The sequence below is a fragment of the Myotis nattereri genome (assembly GCF_964212035.1).
Source record: "Myotis nattereri genome assembly, chromosome: 6".
NCBI lineage: Eukaryota > Metazoa > Chordata > Mammalia > Chiroptera > Vespertilionidae > Myotis > Myotis nattereri.
In genome coordinates this window covers 68,857,670-68,883,234 of record NC_138081.1, presented here as the reverse complement: position 1 = coordinate 68,883,234, position 25,565 = coordinate 68,857,670, and the positions used below count along the sequence as shown (strand labels likewise).

Genomic DNA, 25,565 nt, shown 5'->3' with positions numbered 1-25,565 from the left:
TGGTCTAAGAATATATAGGAGTTTGTGTGTGTGCATAAGATTCTGATGCTTTTTCCCCCCTTAGAAGTCTCTGTGAAGGTCTCTCCTCTAGTGCTCTGTCCTGCAAACTCTACCTGCCTTGGTCTCTCCAGACTCTCATCTCCTTGTCCTCTACTCAGGGAGTCAGCTGGGATATGCGTGGGCTAACTCTCCTGCACTGGCCTACTTCTGCTGACCTGACAGTTACTGGTTAAATTCAACTTCTTTTCCAAAATACACTTACGGACTTTTAAGCTTGGACTGCCTCTGCTCAAATCCATTTCCTTGTACCTACGTGTGCATTTCATGCACTGTTTCAGCCCCCAATCCAAAACTTACAGGTTCTTTCTGTCATTAGTCCATTGACTTTTTAAATTGAGATATAATTGACATATTACATTATATTAGTTTCAGGTGTACAACATAATAATTTGATATTTGTATAGATGGTTAAATGATCACTATCATAATTAGTTAATATATGTTATCATATATAGTTTGCATATTCATTTTCTCATGCAAATTAAGACTTTTTTTCTTGTGACAAGAACTTTTAAGATCTAATCTCTTAGCAACTTTCAAATATACAATATGGTATTATTAAATATAGTCAACTTGCTATATATTATATCCTCGTGACTCATGTATTTTATAATTAGAAGTTTGTACCTTTTGACCACCTTCACCCATTTTCCCACCTCTCACCCTCCGCCTCTAGCAACGAGCCATTCACATTTTTCAATGGTTTTCAATCATAGTCAAATAATTTCAATTATAAATCATATATATATATGAAATCATCTTTGTATTTGCTGCTTATGTCATATTCATTTTATGTCAGACTATTCTGTCCAACTTAGCCTGCTGTTGTAAATGTACTTTTTTTGTGTTTCTCCACCGCCCCCCCCCAACCTCCCTAGAGCACCTTTGTATTTTATATTTCTACTCTGGAAATTAGCCACTTGACTGGCTTCCTGAAATTTTTCCTCCCTCCAAACATTGGGTTCCTTTGGAATATCATTTGACATTTGGAATATACAGATTTTATATTATAAACATTTCCAGCGATCAGTCAGTCAAACCTCAGAGGGAAGGTAGGGGAGTTGTGGGGGTAAGGGGAAGAGATCAACCAAAGGACTTACATGCATGCATATAAGCCTAACCAATGGACACAGACACCAGGGGGGTGAGGGAATGAGTGGGGGGGGGGGGAGGGTCATGGGGAGATAAGGACACATATGTAATACCTTAATTAATAAAGAAAAAATAAAATAAAATAAATTTTCACAACTATGTTTTGTATATACAGACTTATAGTCTCTGCTAAAAAGGACATTGACAATCCTCCTATCTCAATAGCATAATTAGACTGTATGGAAGGGAGCATTTAGCAATATATAAAGAGAATAGATTTATCTTTAAAATCTTTTATAAAACTGTAATTGTAATGGATTGAATCACTTACTAATACTTGGGTATATTGCTATGTGAGTAAGATAACTCTGTGTATATCCCTGATTTTTTTTTCCGGTGTGTCAGGTTTGATTTATTTACATGTTTATGTTTTCTAACATTTGGCAACATTTATTTCCCAGTATTATCAGTTCTTAAATCTTCAAAAGTCCTAAGCCACTTTTGTGTTTAAAGAGTATCTTGTTCTCAGAATTGATGAGACCAGGAACTAGGTGATTTAAATATTTAAAGGATCCAGACTATGTTAGAGCAGTAGTTGTACTTTGGCAGTGAACTTCAAAGGCACACTGTGCAGAGAGTTTCAACACTTGCACATCATCATTTGAAGTCTGCAGTATATTTGACATTGGGTCTACTTGAACAGTGGTTATATTGTGTGTATAGCACTATAGGTGAGCTACTGAACTGATATAAGATACCTCTAATTGTTATCAGCAATGTCGTCCCTTGGTTCTTGAGTTCAGCAAAAAAAGAAATCACAACCAATAACTCTAGTGAAAGAGGAAGTTTATTTAGCATCAAAGCGAAAGTACATGGGAAGAGTTTGAGCAGGCTGCTCAGAGAGCTGCTTTGGCCCTTTAGAAAGTTACAAAAGCAGAAGAAGTGAGCCAGCTGGGCTGTGTGAACTCAGGGAATATGATACAGAGACAAAAGAAGGGCCCTTGGAGAGAGGTCCAGGGGATTAGCCCAGGATGAACTGCCACTGCCCACTGCTCCCCTGGTTGCAAATCTCCTGGGGACCCTTAGAGCTTAGGAGAAAGAAAGCAAAGATAGCCCTAGCTGGTTTGGCTCAGTGGGTATAGCATTGGTCTGTGTACTAAAGGGTCCTGGTTCAATTCCAGTCAAGGGCACATGCCTCGGTTGAGGGCTTCATCCCCAGTAGGGTGCATGCAGGAGACAGCTGATCAATGATTCTCTCTCATCATTGATGTTTCTATCTCTCTCTCCCTCTACCTTCCTGTCTGAAATCAATGAAAATATATTTTTTAAAAAAGAAAGCAAAAATACATGCCTGAAGAGAGAAAGTGTGGGCTTTCTCTAAAGAGAGAACATATATGGCATCCTTTGTCTTTAGGGTTTTTATTTGTTTCTAAAGGCAGACATTTTAGGGAAGGTCTCAGGGAAGGGTCTCAATAGAATATTTCACCAGCTCTCCAGGTTTTTCCTTTAATATGCTGATTCATCAAAATGAACATATAAGGTCAAGGTTGTGGTCTCTACTGATTGTTTAGTGCTAGGGCAGGGGGCCATTCATCAATGCTGCTGGTCCTATATCAGCCATCCTATAATTTCATTGGGTTTTGCTGCTTTTCTGGGCCTGCAGCTGAAACACAGTTGAGACCCGGATATTATCTCTAGTTTGACCAAAACTCTGTCTCTGTGGTCTACAGATCTGAGGTTTTGTTCCTAACATCATTTGATGCTGATAAGAACCTCATTATCTGAGGGCTTAATGCTTTAGGGAGTGGTCCTGCAAGGGAAAAGGTGGCGGATGAGAGGGGGTGCTGGATGAGGCTAGTTTAAATCAGATATCTGTCTCAGTTTCCCCATTCCACTTGCCAATTTTTCTGGCTTTTTTACTATCTTGCCTCATAACGAGAGTCTTTTTAAATGATCTTCAACACAGATGGAAACACATTTGACATGTTACAGGAAAAGTAGGCCAATTAGTGACAAAGATGAACAGCTGAAGGGAGGGAGCCAGAACAGTTCCTTACACTTGACAGAATGAAGAGGAAAGCAAAACAAGATCTTAGCAGGGTCCTTGTTTTTTAAGAAAGTAGATCTTCCTTTTATAAAAATAGCTTTCATTTGAGCTTCCTGAATGAGGCAACTTTATCATGGTTTGAATGGATACAAAATCACCAATTTCTTTTATCTGTTGTACCAACACTCTTGATTTTTCCATTAATATGAAAAATTTCCCCTTTTCCTAAAACAATTATTCTCATCATTTTCTCATATTTCCCTACATGCTACTTAGAGACAGCCCTTTACAATGTATATATTCTCAGACTTTATACTCCAAGAAGATGGTGGATTAAGATTTTTTTTTTGAAGGTAACAATATTTAGAAATGCTTACATAAAAAAAATCTCCAGAATTCAGAAATGAGGAGGGAATTGGAGGTCAGAATGTCATGGCTGAGCTGAAGCTGCTGCTTTACTAGGGAAGGCTTACCAGTCTTATGAAAGTGGAAGCTTTTTTAAAAACATATTTGGTCGCCGAAACCGGTTTGGCTCAGTGGATAGAGCATCGGCCTGCGGACTGAAAGGTCCCAGGTTCGATTCCGCTCAAGGGCATGTACCTGGGTTGCGGGCACATCCCCAGTAGGAGATGTGCAGGAGGCAGCTGATCGATGTTTCTCTCTCATCGATGTTTCTAACTTTCTATCTCTCTCCCTTCCTCTCTGTGAAAAATCAATAAAATATATTTTAAAAAAAAAAACAAAAAAAACAAAAAACATATTTGGTCAAGGTCTTGAGCCCAGAAAAAGAAAAGGAGTGCTCCAACCTTAGATAAATGTCTTTCCAAGAGTTAAATTCTCTTTAAAATGAGCAGAGAAAGATAGCTTTCCTCTGCTTAGGGTCTTGTTGAAAAAAATAAAAATTTCCTCGAGAAATAGAAACTCTTGGAAGAGACTGCAAAAGTTTGAGATCTGGCTTTAAAGCACCGATGGGAAATGTAGGAAATGGAAAAAAAAATTGGTGAGCATCTGGTCAAACTCTACGTACATGAAAAAATTTGAAACAGTATTAATTAGAAATGATATAACTATAAAGGCATTGGTTCTTTTATTTTATGTAAATAGATGACAGAGAGACAGATAGATTGCCTATGTTGTTCAGACACTCTTCCCAATGTTGGAGATGAAGGGAATGAACAAAAAACCCAATGTTCGTACCCATGTAGACAATACAAACCCTACCTGTGGAAACATACAACAAGCACCTAAATAAGGATTGTCAAGCACTCTAGAAATAAAGCAATAAAAGCACGCAGAGAGGTGAGAGTTTCTATATAAGATAGGGTGTTCAGGGAAGTTCCTCCTGCCCCGAACCCCACAAGGTGACTTTTGAGAGAGGCCTTAACCTTCGTGTTGCTAAGTACACTTATGTGTTTATACTTCATCTTGTTTGATCTATTAATAGCATTTAGACCTGTGGCTCATTATCTCAGTTTTGAAAAGAATTGCTTTTCTTGACGTCCAAGGCATCGCCCTCTATTATGTTTTTCTACCTCACTATTTCTTATCACTGCTGTAACATAACACCACAAACATCATGACTTAAAACAATATGAATTTATTATTTTGCACTTGTAGATGTCAGAAGTCCAAAAGCAGTCTCACTAAGCTAGCATCCAGGTGTCAGCAAGGCTGTGTTCCTCTCTGGAGGCTGGAGCGAAGAATCTTTCCCAGTTTCTGACGGGGTTCCACCTTCCTTGGCCGCGGCCTCTTTCCTCTGTCGTCAAAACCAGCAATTTCTCTTTTCTCTGTGCGTTCTTCAGGAGTCACATCTACCTCTGACTACTACTGTCTCCTCCTTCCACTTTTAAGGGCCTTTGGGATTACATTGGGCCTACCAGATAACCCAAGGATCAGCACCCCATTTCAAGATGCTTAAAGAGATCTACAAACTCTCTTTGCCACAAAAAAGAGATCCATATATCCATTGGCTCCAGGAATTAGGACGTGGAGATTATATATATATATATATATATAATTTGGGGCATTATTTTGTCTATCATACTGACTGCTTTTCTCAGTTTTCTTCCTACTCTCTCTGGCTTTTAACATAGAATGCCAGGGCAGATGTACAGCTATAGTGACAGTTCTAATCCTGAAAAGAGTGATTGGTGAATAGCCTTAACAATAACCTTGCCAATGACCCTGAGCCCCAGATATTTCTGCCTCCTGCCCTGGGTCCTGACCTAACCTGAGGACCTTACATACCCAACCCACCACTTAAAGTAAAGAATAAATGTCTGGCCTAGCTGGTAGCTTTGAGGACATGACCCAGCACTGTGACCAGGGTCCATTTAGATTTTTCATTCCATACCAGTTGTTACCTGTTTTGAACAGTGTCTCTGGGAGTGCCTATAATAAATTCATAATTGTTTTAAGTCATGATGTTTGTGGTGTAGGCTTAATTCCCATTAGGGGTATGTGGGAGGCAGCCAATCAATGATTCTCTCTCATCATTGATGTTTCTATCTCTCACTTTCCGTTCCTCTCTGAAATCAATGAAAATGTATTTTTTAAAAATATGTTTACAAAAATATTTTTAAAATATATTTTTTAAAAATTACAAAATTTTAGCCATGTCACTTATACTTCTGCTCACAACCCTCCTTTGCTTCCCATCTTCCTCCGACTAACAACCAATGCCCTTACTTTGGCTTAGGTCATCTTTACAATCTTAGCATCTCCTGTTTTCTCTCATAATCTGCCCCCACTTTCCCTTCAGCCACACTGACCTCCATATCATTCTTCAAATAAGCCAGGATGCTCTCTGCATCTGGAATATCCTTCCTTGCTCTTTGGACTTGCTGTTCCTTGTGTCCAGAACATTCTTTCCACAGATATCCACGCAGCTTGATTTTTTTAATTTCTTTCACTATTTACTTCAATATTACCCTGTCATAGAACACTTTCCTTGACCACTGTATTAAAACTTAGGCATCTGACCTTTTCAGTTCCCTCGTCCTGTTTTTATTTCCCCTTAACAATCCCACTTTCTAATATACTGTATATTTTACTTAAATTATGCTTTTTATTTTGTGTCTCCACCCACTAGGATATGAGCTCCATAAGGGTAGATTTTAGTTTGGTTTGTTTATTTCTTAGTCCAGGGACTAGTGCAGGATTGTAGCCTCATGTGTAGTTAAAACTTGAACAATTAAACAAGATGCCTAGTTTAGACTTTAAAATTCATAAAAATAAAAACTCAAAGTTTAGAGATGTGAAATTGTAATACACTAATAATGAGAGTATAAAGCAAGTCCAACTTTTCTATAGAGAATTAGTCAAAAAATATATCACAAGCTATAAATATGCATATATTATGGTAGAGTAAGTCTCTTTATTAAAAGCCATCCTAAGGAAATAATTAATAATGCATACATATATTTAGCAATAATACATGTCAATATTTAAAAAATAGCCATTAGGCTTGTTTTTAATAGTGAAAAAATTTTAAGTCAATACCCTCAAAATTCCAAAATAGAAGCTTTTAAAGGAAAGGCAGTATATTCATACAATGAAATGTTATGCAATCATTGAATTCATATTTAGATAAATACTTATTGATCTGGGAACTATTAACAATATGCTGATAAGTGGATAAGAGCAGTCTATAAAAAGAGTATGCTGAATGATGTCATCTTTGAAAAAAAGATGTATATTCTTATATATTAGCTTAAGGAAGTGGGCAGTTGTTAATGTGGTTTCTAGAATGGATTGGGTATGCCCTTTTATTTATCTAATTTGTTAAATTTTCTTTTTATTTATTTTTATTTTTTTAAAAAATATATTTTATTGATTTTTTACAGAGAGAAAGGGAGAGGGATAGAGAGTTAGAAACATCGATGAGAGAGAAACATTGATCAGCTGCCTTCTGCACACCCCCCACTGGGGATGTGCCCGCAACCAAGGTACATGCCCTTGATCGGAATCGAACCTGGGACCTTTCAGTCCACAGGCCTATACTACCCACTGAGACAAACCGGTTAGGACATAAATTTTCTTTTAAAATAATGATCACATAGTACTTTTATCCTGAGAAAAATAAAAATTACATTTGTACTAATCTTCAAAAAGCTATGAGTATTATACATGTAAAGGATTTTCAAGTGGGAATTGTATATAAATATATAGCATCTTATAGGTTTATGATGAATGTCCTGCATTAATAAGTAGGGACTAATGTACAACATTTATTTATGGAATAGTCTGTTGAGGATATTTCAGTCTTTAGAACCCTAACATGTGGAAGCTGTGTGGCCATAGGTATGACTGTATTGAAAAATGCATTTACCATGACTGCTGACAAGAGAATTACATTATGTTATGCAATTAATCTAACATTTCACCTCAGAGATTTGAATTAAAACTAACCCACCTCCCTCCCCCTCTGTTTCTAGTCAGTACTCTTTTGGTAGTAATACCCAAAGTACTGTTGAACAGAAGAAGTGGAAATTCCCAATCTGGCCAGAATGGAATGAAATTGACATCAATGCAGAAAAGTGGGATGCAGGCAAAGGTGGAAAAGAAAAAGACAAAGCGGGGAAAAGCCCTATATTTGTAAGTAAATGTGAAGGTGACTGGATTTCATTTTGGTCTTTAACTCTACCATAGAAAAAGATTTGCTCACCTGTAAGTGTACTTTTCTCTCCACGGCCTCCATTCAAAAGGGAACTTCTGTTTTGTCCTCCCTCATCCTACCTTGTCATCCAGCCTTGGTCTTGAGCTTTGGTGAATCACCCTTGAATAAATAGGACGAGGGAGATGACCACAGAGGTATAATGAGACAAAAGGGAAATGGATAGGACAGGTGAGCTAGTGGGTTTTGGACAGAGGTGGGAGCCAGGCATTTCCTTAACCAGCTGTGATTTAGAAAATGAGAGACCTCTGAAGATTTGTGAGCTGTTATTTGGAGATTACAGGAAAGATTGTTGAGAGAGAGAGAGGAGAGAGAGAGAGAGAGAGAGAGAGAGAGAGAGAGAGAGAGAGAGAGAGAGAGAGAAATGTGAGAGCGAAAGATTGATTGGTTGCCTGTCTCCTGCTGGGGATCTAGCCTAAAACCTGGGCAATGTGCCCTGATTGGAAATCGAACAGAAATCAAACCGGCAACCTTTTGGTGCAAGGGATGATGCCCAACCAACTGAGACATACCACCCAGGGCTATTTTACATATTTAAACAGCAGTTCCAAACTTATGGAGACTGTGGGTGAGTTTACATCAGGAAGATGTGCAAATCCTTAGTGAAGCAGCTGATCACCAGCCCAAATCCTGGTTATTACAACAGTGCCAAGTGGTACCATCTGGGGAAGAACCTTGCTCCCCTACCCCAGTTCTGTTCCTCAACGTCAGCATTCATGGCTTGGGAAGCAGCAGTCCCGCCACTGGAATGAGTGGTGCACACTCCAAGGCTGTGCTTACATTTCTGTGATATATTGGCACAAGAGCTCTTAGCCGTGATTTGCAACATTGATTTTTTTAAATCAGGATTAATTGCCTTAGGCATCAAACCATAGCAGATATCCCTGAAACTTTACAGAAGCCCACTACTTTAGAGGTGGAGCTAGTGATCAGGGTATCAGCCTCAGATGGATTAAACCTTCTTTGCAAGCCCAGAGTCTAGTCCCCTTCTTCAGCTAAGTGATGGCAATGAAAGGATATGATGGGTGTACCAAACTGAGAAGTATACGATGAAGTATTGCAAGGTGGATATAAGAAATATACCTAAAGTAAAGTGAAATGGAAAAGTTACCATTAACTTAATGTGAGGGGCTCAAATCCTATAGAAAAGGGAATCAAACCAGGATGAGCCCACATTTGCCTTGGTTTTGTTTATTTGTGTCTCTCAAAGACATTTATTAATTTAAGTCATGGTAATTAGAGTCCAAGTACATACTAATGCCTTGGTGCTCATATCAGAAGGGACAGAATCATTAAGGGCTGCCAAAGTAGGCAGAACTTGTCCAAAGTCCCAGAGGTAACTACAGAGAAGTGATCTGAAAATTTTGCATATAATTTTATTTTACATTTGCCTAACTTCTAAGCTATGTATTTGAAGCTTTTGCTGCTAAGAAAATGAGTAAAAAGTTAGCAGTTTGAAGGCTAAATAACTGAGAAAAGAATTAGAGAATTCCTGGTGCTATTGCCAGAAATTGGAATTTAGGGTACACCAAGGGAAAGGACCCCAATAAACCCTCCATCCTTTCAGGTAGGACTCCGCTGTGCCTATAGTGTTCTGTACTGAGGAAGGGCAAACCAAATTTACACCAGCCTTACCAAATCCTGAGGCCCATTCTTGACTGGGTCAAGTTCATCTTGACTCTGCCTGCCAGAAGAGAATAAAATCCTCCTCTCTGGAGGAAGACATTATTATTTAGAGCCTATAAAAATTATGTTCAGTGTATAACATACAGTCAATTTTACTAGACATGAAGATAAATAGAACCAAGCAACTGAAAACCAAGAAGAAAAATCAGGTAATATAAACAGAACCACAGGAGACTCTGATTCTTGAATTGCCAGATAGAGGACTTTAACCAAATTAATATTTGCAAGGGAAAAAACAATGGGAGGGAACCCCAGAAGTCTAATACAGCTTCTGGAAACCTCAGCCTATTGTAAAAAAAACTGATTCATGAATCATTTAACTAGATGTTGGGGTTGCCTTTGTCTCCATCCAAATTATTCCAGTATCTTAAATGTGTCAATAAACCACATGTTCCAGATACATATACTGGTAGACACTTAGCTTTAACGTTTAGATGATGCCCTCAAATATAACCCATTCTCAGGACACTCGAGCATTGGAATAAAAATATGATTAACCATGAACATCACAAAACAGTATTTATTCTCCCTCATCCCCATTCATTCATATGAAATTTAGTTACCTTTTCCCTGTGCAGATAGTTCATATTTCTTAAGTATCTTGTTTGTATTCCTACCACTTTTCATATTATTTCTTGTAAGGAGTTACACACACACACACACACACACACACACACACACCCTTATGAGCTGTGAAAACTTTTACACAGTCGCTGCCTCTCTAATTTACTAGACCACTAATACTTGTGAGTAGACTCTTAGATATCATTTTTTCTTCAGAGCTCATTAATTGACCTCAAAATTGAATGAATTTAATCTGGGGCATTTATCCCAGGAATATGTAAATATGTTTACACAGAATCTAGAACCTGTATACAAATGTTCATAGCAACTTTATTAGCAACAGCCTCGAACTGGAAACTGTCCAGATGTTCTTCAATGGACAGATGGTAAGCAAACAAATATCCATATCAGGCGCTATTGCTCAACAATAAACAAGAACAAACTATTGATACATACAACAACTTGGATGAAATTAATCTCCAGAGAATTAGGCTGAGAGGGGATAAAAGCAGGTCCAAAAAGCTACATACTTTATGATTCAATTCATATAACATGATGGAAATGGCACAATTACCGAAATAGGACCCAGATTAGTGATTGCTAGGTGGTAGGGATTAAGCACTGAATGTGGAGTTTAGGGTAGGTGTGGCTATAAAAGGGCATAGGAAGGATCCTGGTGCTGATGAAATTGTTCTGTATCTTGACTGTTTCAATGCCTGTTTCCTGGTTGTGATATTGTAGTATAGTTTTGCAAGATGTTACCATTGGGAAAAGAGAAAGCAGGAACGCTCATATTATTTCACACAATGGCATATGAATGTATAATTATCTCAAAATAACAACTTTAATTAAAACAATAAATGAAAGTCAAATCAAAGGTACACATTTCATATATATATTGTCTTGTTTATGGATTCTAACAGTTGACAAGTAAACTTGTTCAATTTTCTCTATTAAGTTAAAAACAACAGCAAAACGAAACAGTATTTTCAGTGGGAAGTAACTCCATATCTGGCCTATCCAAAATTGTTTTCCCTCCATTCCTAATTCACATTCCAAAGAAGCTCATGCTTGCTTGTACTGTTTCGTCTGCAATCAAAATGCTACTCGGCAATCAAGATTTCATGAATTAAATACAGAATCATTAACTTCTAGTATTTCCCAAATACTCCATAAACTAGCTCTGAGAACAAACATACACAATACTCTATAAATGCCTTTTTGTTGATCTATGCATTATTAATTCCTAAGATTGAGCTGTTTTTATTTTAATAAAACCATATGGAGATAAAACTTAATATATTTTTATGTAGCATTGTTTTGAAGACCCTGAAGGCAAGATTGAATTACCACCATCACTGAAAGTTTATTCCTGGAAACGTCCACAGGATTTTTTATTTAATCGGGTAAGAATAATTTTTATTATTAAACAAAATACATATTAATGATGGTATGTAATGTGTTAATTATGAAAATCTACATTTTTAAACAATTTAGGATAATTTTTTCTTGTGGTATTCAATAATAATAAGTAATTGCGTTTTGAATTTAAATTAGAAATAAATGTTTATCAGTATGGTTGAATATTGCTTGTACTGATTTCCAAAAGAATATTAAAATTTTGTTTAGAGCCCCCAGTTTTCTTTTTCTCCTCCCCATGATGTCATATTATAGCCCTTAATTTCTGACAGACTTTCTACTTTTTAGCAGGAACTTATATGGCACGAAGGTCTGTTTACTTTAGTGTTTATTAGCCTTAATTTTCAAGCCCAAGAGACTTGCATTTGGATCTCTCTCTCCCAGGGATTGTTGAAGCACTTTCCACGGGCCACCTTCATTTCTGGACCCTACACCCAGCCCTTTCGTCATATTGACTAGGACATCATCTGAGAAACCTTTCTGTAAAATAGCACTTATGTACACGAAATGTCAGACCCACTGGTCTATCTTCCTAATAGCTATGTTCATTTAAATATATGTGTTGTTTCCAAGTGCTTAATTATCATTAATGCCTTTTTTCCCTTCTTGGATCTTCTATTATTTTTATTTAATGCATAGAAAATCAGTTGGCTTAATTAGTTACTAGTTAGCTAGTCAAATGGTTGTAATGGAGCTGATTCTTGTATACATTATGGAATCCATTGAATCTCTGTTTCTACACAAAGTGATTTTAACCCAAAAGTTTTATCCTTTATAAGCACTACCAATGCAAGAAAATATAATTTATCCACCATATTTTTCAATTACTGTTACTAGATGAGGAAGTCAGATAATCCTAAATTTAAAAATACTAAAATGAGAAAATGGAAAGATACATCTCTCTTCATCAGAGTAACTATGGAATGTCTACTTGTAAGACATTTTAAATGTAAGGAATCAAATATACATGAAGCATGCCTATAAATTCCTTACAATGTTAAGTAATGTTGACATAAAGACTACAAATTTATGATGTTAATATAATGCACTTAATATAAAGATATTATTTATAATATTCAAGCTCTGCTCAATTTAACTGCAGAATTTGCATTCCATGCAAATAAAGGATATGAATGCCATGAAATGGGAGTGTCATAAATTTGAATAAGTAGAACAGTTTTATAAACCATATTTTGTTCTTTTTAGAATACCTTATTTCTGAGAGATACACTTATACTAAAAATAAATTAATTGATTATTATTGATGATACTTCCACCAACATTTATCATAATATTGACATCCCTCTACCTCTACTCCCCTTGGGCACTGACTTCTTTTGATCCATCATGTTGGTGTGTGGACAGACAGAACTGAAAGTCTAGCTCTGTGGGGAAATCTTCAGATAGTGTTCTTCAAGTTTTAGTGTCTAGGTCCACTGTGATAAATACATTTTATACTGAGACTAATTAAATATAGACATATATAAAGTTTAGACAAAAATTCTGCAAAATAGTAATGGCCTTTCTTTTTTAAAAAAAATATATTTTATTGATTTTTTACACAGAGAAAGGGAGAGAGACAGAGACAGAGACAGAGAGAGAGAGAGAGACAGAGAGAGAGTTAGAAACATCAATGAGAGAGAAACATCGATCAGCTGCCTCCTGCACACCTCCCACTGGGGATGTGCCTGCAACCAAGGTACATGCCCTTGACCGGAATCAAACCCGGGACCTTTCAGTCCGCAGGCCGACGCTCTATCCACTGAGCCAAACCAGTTAGGGCAGTAATGGCCTTTCTATATAAAATTTACTCTATTTCAGTCTACTCAGATAGATAGATAGATAGATAGATAGATAGATAGATAGATAGATAGATAGATTAAATAGGTCATTCTCTGGTTTTGAGATATGAAATTGGGTTTGGCCTGTGGACAGTGCATGAGCTACATATCCTTTCTATTTTCTACGGAATAATATCTTCTTTAAAATATTTTATTTCAGGTTCCAGTAGTTGTAAAGAATGAAACCACGTTTGACTTGTTTTCAGTAAATGAACATTTACTCTGCAGTGAGGTATGTACAGAAGCACGAACTAAAGCCTCATTGCAAAATGCCTTCCGGACCAGCTTTAGCAATTCCCAGTCTCACTTCTCCTTTGCTCACCTTTAAGTTTTGGTATAACTGAGCTGTTAATACACTGGACATTCAAAGGGAAAGGGAAGCCCCTTTGAGTTCAGCATGCAAATTGTGGGAGTTGTTAGTATCAGCACTGCTTGTTCCCCTCTTCTGCCCAGGTACTGGCTTCTCACAATCTAGGGCCCCAGCCGTGGGTAAACTACGGCCCACTTGAAATGAATAAAACTATTGAAAAAAAGACTGTACCCTTTTATGTAATGATGTTTACTTTGAATTTATATTAGTTCACACAAACACTCCACCCATGCTTTTGTTCCAGCCCTCCGGTCCAGTTTAAGAACCCATTGTGGCCCTCGAGTCAAAAAGTTTGCCCACCCCTGACTAGGCTCTTCTCCTCCATCTCCACTTGCCTGGCAATTGACTTAAGTTGTTCTCTGAGAGAGAGGGGGGCGTTACATAGTTTGATTTGCTAATGTGGGGGAAATCATGGGGTGCGGTTTGATTGCAACACCTCCTCTAAACAAGCCAGATATTCAGCACAGCAGTTCTACTTCCTGTGGGGATGCACTTCCCCACCTCCCCACCCTGCGTTTTATCCATCAGAAGCAGACTTGTTCCACTTCCCCAAGGTAGTTATTTCAGAGACAGGGGATTTTTGAACGTTTTCTTTTAAGATCAGTTAGAAGAGTGGAGCATAGTCATTATTGATTCAAACCCTTTGTTCTTTCTTATGTTTAGTGTCTCAACAAAATTATCTCCAAATTTATGAATCTTAAACATATATAGACTTTAGCTTTTTTATTTTTCAAGAGAGGAAATTATAAAATAATATATAGTATTTTCATATATATAAGAGGATATCTGATTGGCCTATTTCAACTTAACCAAAATTTAAGAAAGTTTCTAGATAAAGCAAATTAAGAAAAACATAAATCTTATGAGATCAGTTTCAAGTATTTAATCTGTAAATACCAGTCAGTAAAACATGAGATGAATATTTCAGAAAAGCTAGTACTACTGAGGGTAGTAATGGCTTTCCTCAACACTCACTGTGACACATAGATTTCTTGTGTATTGTTTCTATTACAAAGAAGGCTGAAAAATAAATAGTTTAATCTACATTTAATAGATGAAAAACTGAAATTGATAGAGGCTGAAGTGACTTACTCAAGAACAGAAGGATTTGTAGGAGGATTCAAATCCTGGTCTCTATTTCTACTCCAAAGCTCAGCTCCCCACTGGGCCTTCCTGCCCGTTTTAACACTGCGAGTGGGAGTTTCACTTGGAGCATTTCTGCATCTATAGATCAACACATGAAATATGAGTTTAGATTATATTTAAGTATGTGTGCAATTTTAATTTTTTTCATGTCTCATTCCTTGTCTAATTAGTCCTATCGATAAGAGATTTTTTTCCCCTCAAACTTCTCAACATTTACAGAGAAGTAGCTCCCTCATTTATAAAAAGTTAATTCCAAAGTAAATCACTGTTTTCAGGAGCATTCTCTCTCTCTCTCTCTCTCTCTCTCTCTCTCTCTCTCTCTCTCTCTCTCTCTCTCTCCCAAACACACACACACAGAATTCAAATGAAGGTCAATGTCAAATGGAGGTCATTGAAAGTTTACTCTGGAAGACAGACCTTAGCTAAGAGTATGTTTAATATTACATTTGTTAGCCTGTAATATGACAATACTTCCCCCAAACAAAAGCAAGATGTATGACTTTATTCTGTAGGTCAGAAATGAAAATGTGAACACATTATATATGAATTTAATATTATTATTGGAAGTAGGTTTTAAACTAATTTCTCACCTAAATTACAGTGCCAACTGAAAATTAATTAACACTAATGGTTTTTGTCTATAGTTGATGAGATGGATTATCAGCGAAATCTATGCAGTGTGGAAGATATTCAATGGGGCTATTTTGAACAATAGCTTTAAAGGGACTACAGGGGAACCTCCTGTTCCCATCTGGAAGCCCTGGGAACACATCTACTCTCTGTGCAAAGCTGTGAAGGGTCACATGCCTTTGTACAATAGCTACGGAAAGTATATTGTGAAACTGTACTGGATGGTAAGTTCATGTTCGTGTGCATTGACATTCATTTTCTTTAATATTGAAGTATGTCTGCCTACGGGCTGATACCTAGGCGAACATAAAACGATGCAGTTTGTGCAGGATATCAATCCGGTAGCGAGTGGGGGGAAATGTCCTGCATTCGTAATTTGGGATTAATAAGAAACAGTTGTTTCTCCTGTGATACCAGTTCCCTGAGCTTTTTAAACCGGTGCTTCATGAACCAGTTTGTGGTTCAGGCAGGCAGGCTGCACAGGCAGGTGGATGCACAGGGCTGTCTCCCTTCCTCTTTTCTCTGCGATGTGCTGTCAGGGTCATGAGCAGGAGGAAGTGCTGGAGCATGGTCCACTCCTCTCCTGGCACTTGCTGCTGTTGAGGAACCTGATCCCATAGTTTTGTGTTTTTTGGTGTGTGTTTTTTGTCCTAAACTTGAGATTTGTTTTCATGTTAACAAACCTTACAGTGACACAGAAAGTTTTACCTCTGCCTAAAAGGAAGCCAGTGGGATAGTAAGAAGTACAAATAGAGAATCAAAAACCCCTCCGTTATTAGGACAAAGTAGACGCACACCACAGGTAGCAATGCTAGATTATATTAGACACCTTTGGGTTGTTCATGGGGAAATTTCTCTTTCTAAAGACCCAGAGTCCCAGGCAAGACCAGCTACAGGATTTGCTTGTTCAAAAATTGTTAGAAATTTCAAGGCAGTAATAGCACTTTAAACCAAATATGAGGCCCTTCTGAGCGTGGGGTCTTGTGTGAAAGGTCATATACCTATGAAACTGGTCGTAGTCACTGAGAATGTTCTCATACATTGGAAGAGGTGGGCAAAGCATGGAGAGTTATACATTCCATTCTACATATCTAGGAACATGAGTTATTCTTAATGAGGCCAAGCCATCCATCTGGCCGGGATACGGGACGTGGAAAGACCAATGCTTAGGAATTAAAAGGACCATTACAGTGGGAAGGCGAAAGTAAAGAAGACAAGTTTAGCTACAATTTTCCAAAATAGGATTTGGGGGTTTGTTTTTGATATTCACAGCAAGACAATAGACCTTGAAAGTCAAAATATTGTTAGAAAAGCCCAGCCTGTGTGACTCAGTGGTTGAGCATCAACCCATGACCAGAAGGTCACAGTTCAATTCCTAGTCAGGGCACATGCCTGGGTTTCAGGCTCAAGGCAGCCAATAAGTGATTCTCTCTCATCATTGATGTTTCTCTCTCTCTCCTCTCCCTTCCTATCTCTGAAATTAATGAAGTCATATTTTTTAAAAAGTTATTAAAAGAGAAATTAACTTCCTAAATTCTATTATCTATTTATTTATCATCAGGAGGTAGACTGTGCAGAGGTGTGAAAGGGAGGCTATGGCATTGAGAAAGTGGATTCCCAGTAGATAGTGTTGAGGGATGATGGAAAGAAGGTAAACAGGGGAAGAGTGAGGAGGTCAGATGTCTGGGCATTTGGCCCCCAGTTCTGCACATTCACTTAAACCTGACTTGAGATTGAGTTTGAAGGTATTAAGAATTTCAAAACAGCATCAGCAAAACATTAAACCAACGGTATTAGTTTCAACCTCAATCTCTCTCTCTCTCTCTCTCTCTCTCTCTCTCTCTCTCTCTCTCTCCCCCGCCCCCCTCTGTCTCTCTCTCTGCTTCCTGACATCCTTCCTTCTTTTCAAATTGCCTTCCAGACAGGGATCAACATTTATTAATACTACATTCCATTTTGCATAGAAAAATGTGATTTATTTCTCTTTATACTGATTCCTAACTATCCCAAACCTACTTAGATTCAGACATTTTTTAAAAAAATGTATAGATAACATAGTCAGTCCTTGAGGTCTCAGAGCCTCTCTATATGAAATTTAAAGTTCAGATTTTCATTCCAGTTTTTCCCATAAAGGTATTCCCATTATTTCCAGTTTGGATTCAAAGTAAAAAGCATCAAGGTTCTTTGACATCAGCCAGACAAGAATGTACTGTGTAGCATAAAGAACAGCGTTACGAAACAGAGCAGTTTTCTCTTCTTTCACTGCAGTGATGACACAACTACTGGGATCTATACAGTCTGGTCATGTACTTTCCAATGTCAGCATTCTCATTCTTTTGGCTCCTTGAAAGAAACAAATTCATTATTGCTTTCCACTTGAAATATTCATTGCTCTTGGCAGCCTTTCCATGATTGTCCCAATGCTTCCATTTGCCTCTGAAGAAACAGAAAACACACACATTGGGACCAATAATTTTCCCCAGTTGCCATCAATCTATTGGTATAAAAAAATGTATTAGTTTTTGTTTCAGATTAAACCTTGTACTTTTTAAGGACAATATTATTGTAGAATTCAGTTTATCTTTTATAGATTTTTATGGAGAAAGAGAGAGAGAGAGAGAGAGAGAGAGAGAGAGCGAGAGAGAGAGATCAATTTGTCGTTACACTTATTGATGCATTTGTTGGTTGATTCTTTTTTTTTTTAATATTTTTTATTGATTAAGATATTACATATGTGTACCCTCTACCCCCCCTCTCCCCGCTCACCCCCTCACCCCCCCGTTGTCCGTGTCCATTGGTTAGGCCTATATGCTTGCATATAAGTCCTTTGGTTGATCTTTCCCCCTTGCCCCCACCCTCCCCTACCTTCCCTCCAAGGCCCGACAGTCCAATCAATGCCTCTCCGTCTCTGGATCAGTCCTTGTTCATCAGTTTATGTTGTTCATTATATTCCACAAATAAGTGAGATCTTGTGGTATTTATCCGCTCTCCAGTTCCATCCATGCTGTGGCAAATGGTAAGAGTTCCTTTTTCTTCTTCCTCTTCTTAAAGAATACCTTTCAGCATTTCATATAATGCTGGTTTGGTGGTGATGAACTCCTTTAGCTTTTTCTTATCCGTGAAGCTCTTTATCTGACCTTCCATTCTGAATGATAGCTTTGCTGGATAAAGTAATCTTGGTTGCAGGTTCTTGCTATTCATCTCTTTGAATATTTCTTGCCACTCTCTTCTGGCCTGCATGGTTTCTGTTGAGAAATCAGCTGACAGTCGGATGGGTACTCCCTTGTAGGTAACTGACTGTCTTTCTCTTGCTGCTTTTAAGATTCTCTCTTTATCTTTTGCTCTTGGCATTTTAATTATGATGTGTCTTGGTGTGGTCCTCTTTGGATTCCTTTTGTTTGGGGTTCTCTGCGCTTCCTGGACTTGTAAGTCCATTTCTTTCACCAGGTGGGGGAAGTTTTCTGTCATTATTTCTTCAAAAAGGTTTTCAATATCTTGCCCTCTCTCTCCTTCTGGTACCCCTATAATTCTGATGTTGGTACGCTTGAAGTTGTCCCAGAGGTTCCTTACACTATCTTCATATTTTTTGAATCTCTTTTCTTTTTTCTTTTTCGGTTGGGTATTTTTTGTTTCTTTGCATTTCAAATCTTTGACTTGATTCTTGGGATCCTCTTGTCTGCTGTTGGATCTCTGTAAAGTATTCTTTATTTCAGTCAGTGTATGCATAATTTCTAATTGGTCCTTTTTCATGACCTCCATGGTCTCACCATATTCCTTGAGGGATTCATTAAATTTATCGGCGGTTTCCATAAAATTCTTGACAAACCTTATAAACGTGGCCTTGAACTCTAAATCCAGTCGTCTGGCCTCCTCCGTTTCTGCCAATTGTGACCTGTTTCTTTGTCTCCACATTTTGGCTGCTTCCCTGTGTTGATAGAGTGGCCTGCGCGCCAGGTGTCCTGTAGGGCCCAGTGGCTCAGCCTCCCCAGTTACCTGGGGTGGACACTCTTGGTGCACTCTTGGTGCCTCGCTTGTTGTAGGATCACTGGAAGGAATTGACCTCCAGGCCAATTGGCTGTGGGAAGCAGCTGTGTCTGAAGTGGGAGAATGGACCCCCTCTGACCACTGGGTACAGTGGCTCCTGGATCTAAGGAGGTGCTAATTCAGCCCCTGCCTGAGGCCACACAGCAGGAACTACGAAGAGGCTCAGCTGTGAAGCAATGCAAGCCGCTGCGGGGCCTTGGGCCTTCTCTTGGAAGTTCCCGGTCTGGCTGGCCCGGCTGCAGTTAGGCAATTATCAGGTTGCAAAGTTCTGGGGCATTCACATGCAAAAGCCTCTGCCGCAGCCTGGGTGGGGCGGGGTCTCAGGGAGTCAAAGGCCGTAGAAAGAAGCAATGGCTGATTCTCCGCGCCCAGAGTCGCGCGTCTCAGTGTCCCGGCAATGGCTGCAAGCACCTCCGAGGGAAATCTGCCCCCAAGTTCGCCCGCTGCTGCCTGAGAGAGCAGACTCTCCCTGTATGAGACCTGGGTCCCCAGAGACTTCCCGGAACCGGAGTTCAGAGCAGTCGGGAGCTTGTGATTCAAAAAGACAGCCGCGTCCTCAGGTGCCACCCCCTTTCCGCGCGCGCGAGCCGCCGCCGTACCTCTGCACTCAGCCTCCGCAGCTCCTCTGGCTCTCAGCGTGCTTTTCTTTTCTTCTAGTTGTAGAAATTACACTCAGCCAGCCTTCCTGTTGTTTTGGATGATGTTTGCTCCGTCCTTTGGGCTAATTTTCAATTGTTGTGTGGAGCGACTATTTCCCGGTGTTTATCTATGCCGCCATCTTAGTTTCCGTGACCTGTTTCTTTGTCTCCGCATTTTGGCTGCTTCCCTGTGTTGATAGAGTGGCCTGCGCGCCAGGTGTCCTGTAGGGCCCAGTGGCTCAGCCTCCCCAGTTACCTGGGGTGGACACTCTTGGTGCACTCTTGGTGCCTCGCTAGTTGTAGGATCACTGGGAGGAATTGACCTCCAGGCCAATTGGCTGTGGGAAGCAGCTGTGTCTGAAGTGGGAGAATGGTCCCCCTCTGACCACTGGGTACAGTGGCTCCTGGATCTAAGGAGGTGCTAATTCAGCCCCTGCCTGAGGCCACACAGCAGGAACTACGAAGAGGCTCAGCTGTGAAGCAATGCAAGCCGCTGCGGGGCCTTGGGCCTTCTCTTGGAAGTTCCGGGTCTGGCTGGCCAGGCTGCAGTTAGGTAATTATCAGGTTGCAAAGTTCTGGGGCATTCACATGCAAAAACCTCTGCCGCAGCCCGGGTGGGGCGTGGTCTCAGGTAGTCAAATGGCGTAGAAAGAAGCAATGGCTGATTCTCCGCGCCCAGAGTCGCGCGTCTCAGTGTCCCGGTAACGGCTGCAAGCACCTCTGAGGGAAAGCGGCCCTCAAGTTCGCCCGCTGCCGCCTGAGAGAGCCGCCTCTCCCCGTATGAGACCTGGGTCCCCAGAGACTTCCCGGAACCGGAGTTTAGAGCAGTCGGGAGCTTGTGATTCAAAAAGACAGCCGCGTCCTCAGGTGCCACCCCCTTTCCGCGCGCGCGAGCCGCCGCCGTACCTCTGCACTCAGCCTCCGCAGCTCCTCTGGCTCTCAGCGTGCTTTTCTTTTCTTCTAGTTGTAGAAATTACACTCAGCCAGCCTTCCTGTTGTTTTGGACGATGTTTGCTCCGTCCTTTAGGCTAATTTTCAATTGTTGTGGGAGGCGACTATTTCCCGGTGTTTATCTATGCCGCCATCTTAGTTTTCTCTGTTGGTTGATTCTTATATGTGCCCTGACCAGGGATCAAACCTGCAACCTTGGCGTGTTGGGAAGATGCTCTAACCAACTGAGCTACCCAGCTAGAACCTGAATCCAAAGTTTCTTAAACTGTGGAGTTGCAGAAAACCTTAAGTGCTTCCCATGGCCCAGCCCAGACCCCCTTTGGGCAGAACCTGCAGTCTGCATTTGAAACAAAATCTCTCCCACTGGGGAAAATTTTGTTGTTCTTTAAACCATATAAACAAGATATATACCATGATAAACTATTTTTCTAACATGCAATTACTTTTTTTACAAAATGTAAATTTTTAAATTCTTATTTCACTATTATTAACATTCTACATGTTTTTAGTAAAACAAATTCAAACATTGTTAAAATGTTCAGAGTAGAAAATGAAAGTTCCCTGACTCTACCTATATAGACAATCACAGAAAATGATTTATGTATATCCTCCTAAACTTTTTTCCTTATAAACATAAGCAAACCTACTATATTGAATTTGTAGCACCAATAATATCATGTAGTAGTTATTGTTCTGTAAAGTACTTTTTTCCTAATCATGGACATTGTTTTATGCCAGTTTATCTACCTTGTACTCCATTGTTTGAATACAACAATGACTACACATATTTTGCTAATTTCACATTGACAGACATTTATAGACCAGTGTTTCACCAATACAAAAATAATACTGTAAAATAGCATCATTGCGTATATAACTTTGCCCATTTTCATGACTATTTTTTTCTTGGATTTCTACATGTGTAATTAATTTTTCTGTCAAAATACACGCAAATTCTTAATGTTGATAAGTATACTTAGTTACTCTTTTAATTTGTGTGTACTTTATATTTCATAAAATTGGAATTTAAGTCTGTTAATTTTTATTTATTTATTTATTTTTATTTTTTTGGTTTTTTTTAAATTAAATCTTTATTGTTCAGATTATTACATTTGTTCCTCTTCCCCCCCCCATAACTCCCCTCCTCCCAGTTCCCACCCCACCCTCCGCCCTCACTCCCCACCCACTGTCCTCATCCATAGGTGCACGATTTTTGTCCAGTCTCTTCCCGCATCTCCCACACCCCTTTCCCCCCCAAGAATAGTCAGTCCATTCCCTTTCTATGTCCCTGATTCTATTATAATCACCAGTTCATTCTGTTCATCAGATTATTTATTCACTTCATTCTTAGATTCACTTGTTGATAGATGCATATTTGTTATTCATAATTTGTATCTTTACCTATTTCTTCTTCTTCCTTTTCTTAAAGGATACCTTTCAGCATTTCATATAATACTGGTTTGGTGGTGATGAACTCCTTTAGCTTTTCCTTATCTGTGAAGCTCTTTATCTGACCTTCAATTCTGAATCATAGTTTTGCTGGATAAAGTAATCTTGGTTGTAGGTTCTTGGTATTCATCACTTTGAACATTTCTTGCCACTCCCTTCTGGCCTGCAAAGTTTCTGTTGAGAAATCAGCTGACAGTCATATGGGTATTCCCTTGTAGGTAACTGAGTTTCTTTCTCTTGCTGCTTTTAAGATTCTCTCTTTGTCTTTTGCTCTTGGCATTTTAATTATGATGTGTCTTGGTGTGGTCCTCTTTGGATCCCTTTTGTTTGGGGTTCTCTGCGCTTCCTGGACTTGTAGGTCTATTTCTTTCACCAGGTAGGGAAAGTTTTCTGTCATTATTTCTTCAAATAGGTTTTCAATATCTTGGTCTCTCTCATCTTCTGGCACCCCTATAATTCTGATGTTGGTACGCTTGAAGCTGTCCCAGAGGCTCCTTACATTATCTTCGTATTTTCGGATTCTTTTTTCATTTTGCTTTTCCAGTTGAGTGTTTTTTGCTTCTTCGTATTTCAAATCTTTGACTTGATACTTGCACTCCTCTGGTCTGCTGTTGGGAGTCTGTATAATACTCTTTATTTCAGTCAGTGTATGCTTAATTTCTAGTTGGTTCTTTATCACAACATCGAGGGTCTCATTAGATTTCTTGAGGATCTCACTATATTTATCGGCGGTCTCACCAGTCTTTTCGAGGGTCTTACTAAGTTTATCGGCGGCTTCTAGACAGTTCTTGAGAGACCTTAAAAGTGTGGTTTTGAACTCTATATCCTCCATTTCTGTCATTTGTGTCCTCTTTCTTTGTCTCTGCATTTTTTATGCTTTCTTGGTACACCCCCTTGTGGTCTTTGTGCGCTGTCTTGTTGTAGTTAAACCTTGATTGTTGTAGGTAATACTGGGGGGGATTTGACCTCCAGGCCAACTGGCTGTGAGAATCAGCTGTGTCTGCAATGGGAGAACTTCTGTCCTCTAGGGAGGTGCTAATCTAGCCTTTGCCTGAGGCTATCCTGCAAATGCCTCTGTGTAAGGCTTGGGCAGGGCGGGTCCCAGGGGATCCACAGGGCTGGTGGAGGGAGCAGTTATGGCTGCTCTCAGTCCTGTCCCCAGAGGCTCTGCCTCTCAGAGTCCCTGCCTCTCAGAGTCCCAGCAACCACTGCAAACCTCGGAGAGAAAGCTGCCCTCGAGTTCCGACTGATGCCAGACAGTCCCGCTTCTCCCGTTTGAGTCTGGGTCCCCAGAGACTTGCCCGGAACTGGAGTTCAGAGCCTGAGACTCCCTCCCGATTGAAACAGACAACCGCGCCCTCAGCCACCAGCCCGCTCCGCACGCACCTCCGCACCATTGTATTTTCTGCACTGCGTCTCCTCTGAGTCTCGGTATGCTTTTCTCTTTCCTTCTAGTTGTAGAATTTCCCCTCAGCCAGCCTTCCTGTTGTTCTGGGTGATGTCCGTTCCATCTTTTAGTTCTAAGTCTGTTAATTTTTGAGGGGGAGGGATTTGTCTCCCTTTTTCTGTCCTTCTGTGAGTTTCTTGAACATTTTGTAGGATTCCATTTTGATTTATCATCTATTAAAAAAGAAAGAAAAAGATATATAACCATTAAACTAGCCAATATAAGTTTAGAGTTACAAGTGTCATACAAAGAAAGCATTTTTTTTACTCTATTACTCCTATCTACCTGGGTAAAATATACTGTTTCTTGACTTTTAATTTCAAATGCCTCCTTTCTGTGAAGACATTAGCAAAATTAGTTATACTTTCTTTTCTGGTCCTAGAGCACTTTGAACATATGGAATTTCATATTGTTTGCATATACTTCTTTCCTTGCTAAACTATAAGAATTCAGTGGTATTGGCCATGTGTTATGTCAGTCTTTGGATTCACAATGCTTATATCACTGCTGAAAATAGTCATTGGGTAAAGGAAGAATTCTATAATAAATTCTATATGTAAAACCAACACTAACAAAAAACTTGGAGTTCATAATCATTAATGCTATCATTGCTTCAAACTTTTAATTATGAAGGAATATGCATATAGGTGAATGTATAATGATTATATTAAATAAGGTATTAATTAACTTCATGTTAAAAATTAGGTCTTTAATTACAAGTGGGAGTAATATGATCATTGGAAGCATAAGATCACTGAGCTTAATAAATAATAATTGCTAAAGTTACATTTAGATAATTTTTATTATGACTATATTAAATTATTTAATTATGCTCAAATTCATTCATGGTTATATATGTTTTGATTCTGTTATTTGAAACACTTTAATTTACTGCATTATGTAGGATGGGACATCCAAGGATATGCTTACCAGACCTCATAAATAAAGACAGATGCTTATCTTTTTCCTTATTTGAATGCACTGTAATTACATTAAGGAAAATAATAAGCCCAAACCCTCAGCCAGAGTAGTATTAAAGACTAGTATGTCTCTATTTATATGTAAGAAGTTAAAATAAAATTATAAAACAAAAAATATAAAACAGTAAATAATAATGTCAGTAGTATACAAGGTGGGGCAAAGTAGGTTTACAGTTGTTTGTTTGAAAAATAATACAATAATTAATGAATAATAATCCAAGAATAAACTCTGTATCACATACAATTACAAACCTATTTTTGCCCCCCCCCCGCCCCGCCCCCTTTATAATGATGTATGAGTGAAAAGAACATAAATCATGGATGGTATATTTCTTTCTTCTCATTTTTAGGGTTGCTGGAGAAAGATAACCGTTGATGACTTTATGCCTTTTGATGAAGATAACAATCTATTGCTTCCAGCTACAACTTGTGAACTTGAACTCTGGCCCATGCTTTTGTCTAAAGCTATCATTAAGCTGGCAAATGTTGAGTATGTAGAAAGTGGAATTATCACTCACTTGTATAA

The 25,565-nt window shown here is 39.0% G+C and overlaps 1 protein-coding gene across 1 annotated transcript in view; it reads left to right on the top strand.

Moving 5' to 3' along the window:
* Positions 1–7,478: 7,478 nt before the first annotated feature.
* The window catches only part of ADGB (androglobin), a gene marked incomplete at its 5' end in the record, with an annotated part of 122,874 nt that continues 104,787 nt past the window's right edge, over positions 7,479–25,565 (top strand). The window contains 6 exons of the mRNA XM_081093567.1: positions 7,479–7,501; positions 7,636–7,795; positions 11,438–11,530; positions 13,545–13,616; positions 15,545–15,754; positions 25,390–25,529. Of these exons, the coding sequence (XP_080949693.1) occupies positions 7,479–7,501; positions 7,636–7,795; positions 11,438–11,530; positions 13,545–13,616; positions 15,545–15,754; positions 25,390–25,529 (698 nt within the window). The remainder of the gene's footprint in view (positions 7,502–7,635; positions 7,796–11,437; positions 11,531–13,544; positions 13,617–15,544; positions 15,755–25,389; positions 25,530–25,565) is intronic.